This window comes from Nothobranchius furzeri, chromosome 3 (assembly GCF_043380555.1).
Source record: "Nothobranchius furzeri strain GRZ-AD chromosome 3, NfurGRZ-RIMD1, whole genome shotgun sequence".
NCBI lineage: Eukaryota > Metazoa > Chordata > Actinopteri > Cyprinodontiformes > Nothobranchiidae > Nothobranchius > Nothobranchius furzeri.
In genome coordinates, this window is record NC_091743.1 from 67,847,894 (window position 1) to 67,859,933 (window position 12,040).

Genomic DNA, 12,040 nt, shown 5'->3' on the forward strand with positions numbered 1-12,040 from the left:
TATATGTGTGCTCATGCACATTTCCACACGTGTGCATGCTGGTTTGTGTCGATCGATGACCTTGACAGCAGGTGGGTGAACTCCCAGGTGTGTCCCAGTTTTAGTGGGAGGATCAGAGGCAGGTGGGACTGCGCCTGGCTTGATGTGTCCAGATTAATGAGCTTCTCCTCACTCACATCAGCTGCTACTGCGGCTGCCTGAGCCAAGCTGGAATCAGGGACAAAGTCCTGGCATGCCTTCACTGGACTCATTTATATTGTCCCACAATTGTGCCGCTGCTATTATACGGTGCCAGCTCCATATGAAATTTGGATAAGTAAAAGGCATTGATGTATTGTTTCTCTTGTAACAAAAGCTGCCTTTGTTCTTGGGATATTAACAGTGATCATTCCCTAAAAGTGCTCACTTTGCTGTTAGTAGAATCCTGTTGAAATTTTGGAAGTGTAGCTTGGCCAGGTTTAATGGTGAGAGGGACCACTGGGACTCCACACATTATAAACATTACGAGACACAATCAGTGACATCAGCCAACTAAGTTATGAAAAATCTCAGTAATAATGGCTGATGAGTTTGAATGGCTGCTCATTTTGCCTGGTTTGATTTCTATCACTAAGCACCACAGAGAGGCAGACAGGGAGGCAGACAGAGAGAGAGAGAGAGAGAGAGAGAGAGAGAGAGAGAGAGAGAGAGAGAGAGAGAGAGAGAGAGAGAGAGGCAGAGAGAGAGAGAGAGAGAGAGGCAGAGAGAGAGAGAGAGAGACAGAGAGAGAGAGGCAGAGAGAGAGAGAGAGAGAGAGAGAGAGAGAGGCAGAGAGAGAGAGAGAGAGAGAGAGAGAGAGAGAGAGAGAGAGAGAGAGAGAGAGAGAGAGAGGCTACACGGCGAGCACGGCTGCCCACAGTAACCAGACCCGGCTTGGGATAAACAAAAGTTGACCCCAGTGACCTCCCTCATTAGCAGGATGAGATGGAAGACGGCGCAGGGACAGCGTGCGTTGTGTGGGTTGGCAAACAACCTCAGAAAGCAACAGACACATAAGTCGTGGATGAGCCAGAGGAGAATGATAAAAAGAAGCCTCTCGTGACTTGACCAGCAGAGTTGCTGGATTTACGCGGCCATTATCTCGGCTCCTCACGCTGAGATAAGAATAGAATATCTCTTTAAAAATAAATTTAAAATCCTTCAAATGTGGCTGTTTACTGAGGGAATTTTGTGAAATTTAGATTTTACAGTTGTTAATTGAATTGTTAAGTTTTCAGATGAAATTTTCTATTTTGAGACAGCAGCTGTTGAATGCTTGAGTCTAGTATTTGAATAATCCATTAATTAACAGAGAAATTAGTATATATGGGATTTGCCTACTTTTCCAAACCTTTTATTCTGGGAACACTTGTGCTTGTAGCTAAACTAACTCATTCTCATCCAAATTACAAAAAAAATCTATAATTAATCTTTTTTTTCCTCTTAGAAATAAGAAATGACATTTTTGGATTTTGCATAGCTCTGTCCAGTAATGTGATATCAAGACATTAATGATAATGTATTTATCTTTTCTCATTGTTAGATGATTACACCTTTCGCAGGTGTGGAGCTGAATGACAACACCTATGTCCTTCAACAATTCATGTTGTCTGATCGAGTGAAAATCTTTATTCCACACCAAATCAGGTAGAAGGCAGGTGAGATCTTCATCAAGATAGAAACTCAGAAATCCAACAAGTCAACATTTCTTTCATAAAAACATCAGAAAAAGGGGATTTTATCTCATTTGTGTGTAAAAATATGTTTCTAAACTGACAGTTTTTTAAAAAACGGAACTAAACTGTTTCTCAAAGTCAAAGTCTTACATGCAATTACATTAAATAAAATTATTATAAGCTGTTAATAACACAGAAACAGCTCAAAGACTGTGCTCCTCACTGGTTTCATTGTAAACTTAATTATGTCTACTTGAAATGTCTGTAAAGGTTGTTTACGAGACGTTACTGCGATTCTGATTTATTTGTAGCTTTTCTAATGTTGGACTGAGTAACAAACTTTAGGTCTTATTGGTGTTCTTCTCAGATTTTATATTGATTACTTTTTTCTGCATCACACAGAAACATGTCAGCGTGGAGTCCAACAGCAACAACTGTTCCTTTGAACCAGAATTGCAGAAAGCAGCCAGCTAGATTAAATAAAGCACTGAATTAGTGACTTGAGTTTTATTCACTGGGTCCACTTTTTTGCAATTACATGAAAGATTTCACATATAGTAACAATGTGGCAGCAAAAGTTTATCATAAGTCATGTTGGAATGCGATAATTTCGGAGCGATATCTGCAGCTGCGAAAACGACTGGATCTTTGTAAAAGTTTTAACAAGCAGCAGGGTGATAAAGTCATGAACACCCAGGGAGCACTGACCTCTCGGTCCAGGCCGGCAGCCACCGTAACGATGTCTCCAGTCTCGCTGTTGATGGTGAACATGTTGGAGATCGGAGTCTCGGGGATCTGAGACAGGATGCGGTAGCGCACCATGCCGTTAGCGGTGGTGGAATCGTCAGAGTCTGTTGCTGTCACCTGCATCACAGAAGAACCTGGGATGACAAAAACAAGGAAATAAAGAGTGAATATGACACATTAAATTTAATTTTTATATTAAATTTAAAAAACAACAACAAAAAAAGGATGAACAATTAATCAAAAAAATGAAAGACATGTCCTTTAGACATTTAAAACAAAGAGAACTTCATTAGTAAACTGGGAAATATCAAAGAGCACTCTGAGATGACTCAGACACAAAACTCCCGCATGAACTTGAAGCAAGTCAATCAAATACTCAAAATTGCTCTGACATTCTCTGTTCTGGTAAGAAAAACAAAACAAAACTTTTTTAGAGGACGAGCCAGAGCAGCACAGAGAACACAAGTCGGCTAAGTGAGCTCGTGTTCCGAGCCGTACGGATTTGTCGTCGGTAGAGCTCCCACCTCGGTAGAGGCCATTTAGAAATGAGCAGCACAGGGTTTTCCACTGTTTCCACCATCCATTATTCCAGCCTTCAGCGGTGCCGTGGCTGCTCTTAATGCTTTGATACTCTCTCCCCATTTGTCTTAGAATCACAGATAAACACTGTCATTTAAGGCTGACTCACAGAGGCGGTGAGACCGAGGGGACGTTTTTAACCATCGCCGTGTGCTTTGTGTATCTACGTTTATTTCCAAGCTGCGTTTGTGCATCTGTATGCATGTGGTTGCTTGTGTCATGCATGTAGCGGGGTGGGGGTTTAGGCTGAGGAGAGGAGCCCCCGTGTCCCAGAGCACGATTATTGATTTGCACAAGTTTGTCAGCTGGGCTCACAAATGCGACCAGGCAATTAGGAGCACTTTGTGCTGAAAAGAGGAGAGATCACCTCGCCTCTCTCTCAGGGTTCTGTGAAAATGTCACTTTCCATCAGGGAGCCATTTACAGGCTGCTGCTGCTGAGAGAAAAGGGAAAGGAGTGTCAGCTTGCAGGAGACGGAGAAAGAAGAGAGAAGGTTGGAGAAATGGAAAGATGTTTTGAAGAAAAGAAAATCAAAAAGGAAAAACAGGGATGCTGGTGTCTAGATGTGAGAAAAACAGGAAACCTCAGGAATTCTTGAGAAAAATCTGAACCAGAACAGACTGCTTGCAACAGTTTGTGTGTTATTTTAAAATATGCCAGACTCGTCTACTGGAGGGAGCCGGGTTTGCTTTCAAACCTTCCAAATCAACGACGTACACGACGCCGACAAGCCGTGGACTTGGCGGTTCCCCGTGGGTCCGATCACTTACAGGGGTCCCCATTCCTATAATTGGGTTTCGATGGCACCATCATTCCTGTGACAGCCTGCATGGACAGGATAATTGTAGCCTCAAATTCTATTTCAAACTTCATTACGTTTCAAAGCAGGATTTGTTGCTCTGACCAGCAAGAAAAAGAAAATTGTCCAAGGAAAGAGGAGGAAAGTAGGGGAAAAAACAATTACAATACGGAGGGCAGGGTCACTATGTAATGAACCTCTTCAGTCCTGAATGTGGAGATGAGCCTCAAGTTGGTGCTGCTACCTCTTATTTCAACACGGAGGATTCTGTGGTATGATAACGGGTCGTTTTCCGGCCCAAAGAGGGAAGGCTATGCCCGCGAGGGTAAACGGAGCCTGCTTAATTCCTATTTAATTTGATCACTAATTCCAAATCCTAATTGCTTTTCCGCTGAAGTCACTGGACCTGAAAATTTGGTGGCAGTTGCATATATCGTCGGCCATTTTGCTCATGCAACCAGGCATTGCTTGTGAGGTCTATCTGCTGAACATTAATCAGCCCGAGTCCACACCCGCCTTCAAATTAGGGACATAAAGAAAACGCAGACAGACGTACACAGAATTAACAGAAAGTGGAGATTTTGGACTCATTCTGGGAGGTGAAAATTACAAGAAAGAAGAGATGTTCTAAAGAGCTCTAAAAGGAAAAGTGCGAGGGGAAGTCAGGGAATGAGAGGGAGAGGGATGGACCGTGTGAGTGGATAATGGTTTCTCTTCAGGGGAGAGAAGATATAGGGTGCCTCTCAGACGGAAAAAACGTCCGTGATACAAGAGAGGGTGAGAGAGAGGTGGAGAGGTTGGGGAGGTAAAAGAAACTCAATGAATCTTGGTGGAAATGATGAGGGGGGGAATTGTTTTTGTCCACAAGAGCCTCTAATGGTATCCACCACTGCAACTGAGGTGTGAAACTGGTGCAAATCATCCTTTTAGAATCTGTTTCTTCGTGCTAAGTTGTCTTTTGTGAACCTTTGAGCAGAGGCCAGAGAGGCAGACAGTCAGAAAAGCCACCAAAGCCAAACCTTGTGGGAAAGCGGTAGAAACCAAAAGAGGAGGAGTTACTTTAGATCTGGCTGCAGTCAAAAACATTAATATTAATCAGCTGGTAGTTTGAGAACTTTTCTCCTGGTTAAATCAGTTATGAATATCAATAACCTAATTAGCAATGTAGAGGAAGAGCTGTGTATTTGGTGAGTCATAATTACATTTGTTTTAAAGCTCTCAGTCACTTGTATCTTCAACAAATCTGCTGTGGTCACTAGTTTCAATTAATGCCTTATGAATCTTTTTTTTTTGTGGAAAAAAGTTTGTGGCGCTCCTGCTTCAGGAAGTAGAAGTTAGCGAGCGGGTGAGGAGCAGAACACAGCAGGATTTGGAGTCTCACTCATGACATCTCACCTCTGATTGGCTAACAGCAACAAAACCCTGCTCTGCAACATGGATGTTTTATCTCCACAAATACCACAAGCCTGAAGGAGTTCTGCTGTGTGGTGGAGTTGTTAATGCTAACGTTTAACTTCTGTTAGCTGAGCCAATCTCTGCTGTTTCCTGGATGCTCAGCCAACAGCAGCATTCCATGAATGTCAACAGCATTCCATGAGTCCATGAATGTTTAGTTCCAGTGTGACGTAGATCTGTGTGGCTTTTTCTACCCTGATTGTCTGTCAGCAGCTAATGCAGGAAATAGGGCTAGAAGACTATTTACACGTTCTGCCTGCATGTTAAAAAATAACTAAAAATCAACTTGCTCTGTAAGTATTTTCTCAGTAAAGCAGGTAAAACAGAAGACTGACATCATTATGTTATTAATGTTTTTAATCAGGACTCACACAGTTCGTAGTGTAACGTGAGGAAATATGGGTTTTCTGTGCCAAAGGTTATACTTGGCCCGGCTGGGTCAAAGCTGGGTCGCTGAGAACTTTCACCCACAGATTACGACCTGAACGCCAGCGAGTCTGGGAGAAACCATAACACCTGAACACCTGCAGTGCCAGAAGATGTGTTCTCATGGAAAAGCTAGTCATAACATAACAAAGTCTTGAACTTCCTTTCCTTTATTTTAAGTTGTTAAATGATCAGTATTATCACTTTGCTCATTATAAATGTGTTTTAATCAAATGAATGATTATTATGCTTTGGGTAATCATAATAACTAATGAATCAATGCTTACTTAAATAATGTTTTGAGGATGTTTGGTAACGACCTTCACACATTCAAACACTCACTCAAACACTCACACACACACAAACTCTCACAGTAAACTCCAAAACACATTTGCTCTGACGCGCAAGTTTGCTTTGAGAAGAGAAAGGCTTTTGGTAAGTTTTCAGTTCATGATTCAGTTCGTGTTTGACAACCAAAGAGGGAGGACTTGTGAACAACGCCAACGGGGAACGGGGCTGCGGCTCCTCCCCCCCCCCCCCCCCCCCCCAAGCTGTTCCTGCCAAGCCAGACAGGAATAGCTGAATTGCAACCGCTAACGCAGACTCATCCAGAGTCTTTTGATTTCTGAGTAATTAAACTCAAGAAAGCGCATCTGCAAACGCTTCATCATCACGTGTACCGGGGGGCATCTCTGGACCGGATCGCCGTACACCTTCGTCTCCTCTGCCAGCCAAAGTGTGTCCTGGATGAAACATCGTCCTTTGACATTCCGGATCTTAACGAGGGTCCTCGTACGGTGAGGCAGAACACAATAGATAGCGTTTGATGCATCTTTTCCAACAAAACCTAAGTTTAGTCAAACCATCACTTTTCACTCAGACACCTGTTTCTTCCTGAAGCAAAATCAGACGCACACATGCCTTCATCTCACCTCATTTTCAATTTTCACACATTCAACACAAGGTCTATTTGAGCAAGCTTACAATATCAACTGTTAAAGATTGTTCAACAAAGTTGCCAATGTTGATTGTTTTTCCTATGCTTGTCATTTCAAAATCATTAGTTTAATTTGAAGAATTAAAACTTTTAACTTTCAAACTTGTCTCTTCATTGAACTGAAACACAGACCCACGGATATTATCGACAGTTTATCGATGAAAACAACCTTTGAGTCTTCTTAAAACTATCAAATTTGGTTATTAATTTATTAAAATTAATATCTCAAATTAATATGTAGAATGGTTCCTCTTTCATAAAAGAGCCTAAACCATTACTCTACATAATTGACAGAGCCTACCCAGGTTCACTACAGTAGTAAAGTGTGTGTGTTTGGCTCCGTCAGGAACGCAGTTTGCTTTAAACGTTTTTTCTTTCACCAGATCCAGTCTTCTATTTGACATGTAAAACTAGATTTAAATGTTTAAAACATTTTGGCTTTCACTCTAAATCTGGCTGATTTCAGCCTGAAGATCTGTTCAGCCCAAGAATGATCCCTGGAGTCTCACACACTCGCTCCAGTAGGCTGATGTGCACATCTAAGCAGCAAACAGAGACTAAACTCCAACTTTTATGAACTCAGTAGTGATTTAGGGAACATGTCTTACTCTACTACATCTGGTGCAGAGTGAGAAAAAAAGGTGCAGCTCTGTTCAGTTTTAATTTCAGCTCCAACCAGCAACAAAAACACAATAAATGACACAAAATCATCATTATCCAAATTATTTTGTCACGTTCAGTAGGAGTGCTTTTATTTAATCATGACTACTAAAATCTGTGAATTTTCTCCCCTTTCCAAAGGGTAAACTTGTTTTTTTTTTTTTTTTTTCCACAAAAATCACAGTGAGTGAAAATGGCAGAATGAGGGCAAAACCACTGGCAGTGTGTGTGTGCCTCGGGTGTTTTAAACTGATATCTGAACGCAACAAAATATTTTTTTCTGAAATATATCTTGTCCTACATTGACCCAAGCTTTTTAATACTCTTCACTGACTCTATTAAGATAAATGAAAATATTGTTTCATGAAGAGAGAGCTGAGTCAGAAGGCACAGCTCTTGATTTACCGTTCGACCTACATCCCAACCTTCCCCTATAGTTACGAGCTTTGGGTATTGACTGAAAGAACAAGATTGTGGATACAACCGGCTGAAATGAGTTTTCTCCGCAGGGTGTCTGGTCTCTTTTAGAGATAGGGTGAGAAGCTTGGTCATCTGGGAGGGGCTCATAGTATATTTGCTGCTCCTCCACATTGTGAGGAGCCAGTTGAGGTGGCTTGGGCATCTAGTTAGGATGCCTTCTGGACACCTCCCTGGTGGTTTCCTGGGAACATCCAACCAGGAGGAGACCTAAAAAGAAGACCCAGGACATGCTGGAGGGACTATGTATCTTGGCTGGCCAGGGAACACTTCAGGATTGCCCGGAGGAGCTGGCCCAAGGGGCTGGGAAGAGGAAAGTCTGGGTCTCTTTGCTTAGGCCACTGCCCCGAGACAAGACACCAGATAATCGGCTGAAAATGGATGGATGGATGGATGGATGGATGGATGATTAGTGTTTCCAAACACTGTGAGTTTAAAAATATTGATTTAGATACTGATTAAAATAATTACTACTGTGATGTTTTTTATAATCAAGTACAAGAAAGTGCAGCATATGAGTAGCGTTAGATTGAACTCGCTAAAGCGGAATGGCACAAGAACTGAGTAATTGCTTTATAAACTCGTGGGAGGTGGTGAGCTGCAGCAGTGGCTGTGCTTGGGAACTCTTTGGTGGTTTAACCCCCAATCTAACCCTTTAAAGCTGAGTGCCAAGCAGGGAGGCACTGGGTCCCATTGTTAAAGTCTTCGGTATGACACGACCAGGATTTAAACCCCCATCTCCCAGTCCCAGGGTGGAAACTCCACCACTAGGCCACTAAGAAGGTTTTGAGAGTAACTTTATAAATATTAACCAAAACTTAAGCTTAAATCTTTAATAATGACTATGCATTAGACTTTTTGCCACTATAGTGATCATTGTTTTATAATAAAAATGAATGAATGAATGTTTTATATTCTCAGCTCAGTTCAGTTGTTTTACCATTCATCCTCAGAGCCTTGGGCCCTCCTTTCTTCCAGTTGTCCTGCACTTCAAGTTACCCTTATTTGCCTAAAACTGCCACAGAAACACGTTCAAATCCTCCACCCCCTCTCTTTGTCTGCCTGCGGCTCTGCAGAGATCAGGATCATCTGCCAGTGCCACACATCTCTAAACTCTGATGTGAAATTTGGTCTTGGATTTCCATGAGTACCTTTCATCACGAATCAAAACAAAATCAAACGGAATGTCATGGGAGGACAGGTACGCCGTGACTTCTTCTGAAACTCTCCTAAAGCTAGAATTATGCTCAAGTGCACATAAACATTTCTGAGGGTCTTTGTGGGGAAAAGAAAATATGTTATGGGTATCTGCTGAAAGCAGAGGAGGCTGGATGTGAATCCCACCTGAATCTCAACAAGCTAATGTCAGATTGGATTATCTTGTTTTTGACAGGAAGCTGGTTCAAAAAAATGAAGAATAAAGGAAAAGAAAAGAAAAATTGAAATACTATTACTACTACTACTACTACTACTACTAATAATAATAATAACATAAATCAATATTAAACCTGGAATCTGTTCAAAGCTGAGTAGCTAGCTGCCATCCCTACTGGCAGCAGAAAGTGACTCATTCAGAAAACATGGAACTATCTAAGATGAGTTTGTATTTACATGTAGAGAAATAACATAAATATAATATTTTTCTACTTTTAGGAGACCGAGTGAGTCCATAATTATGTTCAAACAAGCTGGAAAACTGGAGTGTTGCTTGTCAGAGTAAAAAAAATAAAGACAATAGTTTACCTAAATTAGTTAATTCTCTGGTTTTGTTTGTTGTGATGGGCTCTTCTGAGTGACACTACAGCGCCAACAAAGGCCCAGTTCAGATCTAAAATGAATCAAGCATCTGACTCTAAATGGGTGTTGATGACGACGGCACAGGAGTTAAGTGTTCGCCCCGTAATTGGAAGGTTGCAGGTTCGAGCCTCGCTCAGTTTGTCGCTGTTGTTGTGTCCTTGGGCAAGACAATTAAGCCACGTTGCCAGCTGATGGTGGTCGGAGGGACCGATGGCGCCACTGCTTGGCAGCCTCGCCTCTGTCAGTGCGCCCCAGGGCAGCTGTGGCTACATCGTAGCTCATCCCCACCAGTGTGTGAATGTGTGTGTGTGTGAATGGGTGAATGACTGATTGTGTTGTAAAGCACCTTGGGGGGTTCCAGGACTCTAGAAGGCGCTATATCAAATACAGGCCATTTACTATTTTTACCATCTAAATGCATCGGACCACATGCAACACCTTTCCAACGTGTCTTCGTTAGCCGCTCGATGCTAATAAACACAACGTCACCATCAGAATGGGTCTGAGGTTCTACAGATTTTTCTGCTGAATCATGAATACATTAAAGGACCTGCAGCTTTTTATCATTCAGACATGAACACATCTATATTCGCTTGAGTCACCTAATAGGATTTATTCTAATAAACAGTTATGTGAGCTCAGAATAGTAACAGGTTCAATACAGAGGAAGCAACAGAAGGAAAATAAATAACTGGTTTTGTGATTTGTATGAGTTCGGAGTCAGTGCACTTCTGGAGTAAACAATTATACACAAAACAAAACATTTATTATCTGAGGTTTTTATTTAAAACCAGCACAGGGCTGGGACTGTTGGTGACTGGTTATATACACAGATATGAGGTATAATTTACATTTTTAGTAGAAATCATATTAAAAATATATTATTGCAACACGTTTTGGTTTATGACAAGCTCTATCATGATTGGACTATTGTAACTCCCTTTATGCAGGTTCGAGCCAGTTGTCGCTCTCAAGGCTGCAGACTATGCAAAACGCAGCTGCAAGGTTCATTTGTGGAGCCAAAAAGTGAGAACATGTTACTCCAGTCTTTGGTGCTTTAGACTGGTGTTGTGTTCATGCCAAGATTTAGATTTCTGTTTTCAAGTCTGTCAGGAATAATGCCACCCTGTCTGGCTGAATTTTTAACGAGGTATCTGCCAGCAGGATCTCCGCGTTCCACTCAAAATTATCTGTTAGTGGTTCCTCCCTTGCTCCAAACTTAAGTTCATAGGTGATCGTGCAGTTTTAGCCCAGTTGTGCCCTTTAGTTTTACATAATTTCATAATAAAATGTTTTGATTTGTTTGTAATTTACAGTGATTTTGTTCTTTCTTTGGCTACTAACCTGTAGCACAGATTATGTAGATGGGATGTTCTGTACAGCTGTTAATCCATTCCTCAATCCCGAGCTCTGATGTCTTCTGTAGCGTTTTCCGATGTTTGCTACATTTAGGAATCAATGCTTCACAATCTAACAAAACTGCATCATGATAGGAATCAGTTAATCTCCAAAGCTCTGTACTTATCACTCCAGATTACATGAGATTAAGACTGTTTACAAGACTTGAGTCTGAAATTGGAGGTCCAAGTGAAGTTTCTAGTCTTTATTTAGATACAACTTGATTATAACTCTCAGACCTGAGTCCCTGCGGACAACAGTGTGGAACGTAAACATTATAAAAATTGCAAATCATACATAAATGAAAATATACGTGTCTCTTGAATTACTCTAAATGCTGCAAATTTAATTAAAATGCATGGCGTGCTAGTTTGCACGGTCTCGCTGGTGGTTATTAACATAATAAAGACCATCGCTCAGGACTGTATGTGTGTGTGTGTGTGTGTGTGTGTGTGCGGCCTTGTTTTACTCTGTGTTCGCCCCTCCAGTAGACCAACAATGTGTCCAGGATACTGTTTGCCTCTGACCTGATTACTCCTCATCCAATAATTCACAAAACGCCCACATAAACTGCTGAGTCATAACAAAACTGCAACATTGCCACAGCAAAAAGCAAAAGCAGACTCCAGACAAGCGTGATAAAAGAGACAAAAAGGGAGTGCAATACGAGGGCCTGACAGCTGAATCTGAAGTCTGGAGAAGATGAGAGTGTAGGACACAAGCTGAACTTCTCATTTGGTCTCGGTGAAGACAGCTGTGGTTTTTGTCCTCGAGAGTACAGAACCTCAACTCTGCACACAACACTCACTTGAAGAAAATGCATCACACACATGATTTATTAAACATGAACTGCTCGGGAGCCAGTTGATTGTTCAGGTTTTGTTACCATGGTGATATGAACAGGTTGGACGGAAGCCTGTACATTTCCTATGTTAGGAACCAGCAATAAGCAAGACTCTACATCGAAGAGAACGTTTCTGATGTTTCATGTGAGCAGGACTCTGGATGGGA

At 41.6% G+C, this 12,040-nt stretch overlaps 1 protein-coding gene across 4 annotated transcripts in view; it reads right to left on the reverse strand.

Moving 5' to 3' along the window:
- The window catches only part of cdh4 (cadherin 4, type 1, R-cadherin (retinal)), a 343,579-nt gene that overhangs the window by 36,660 nt on the left and 294,879 nt on the right, over positions 1-12,040 (reverse strand). For all 4 annotated transcript variants that reach the window (XM_070549451.1, XM_070549450.1, XM_070549449.1 and 1 more), the window contains one exon: positions 2,403-2,575. In XM_070549451.1, the coding sequence (XP_070405552.1) occupies positions 2,403-2,575 (173 nt within the window). The remainder of the gene's footprint in view (positions 1-2,402; positions 2,576-12,040) is intronic.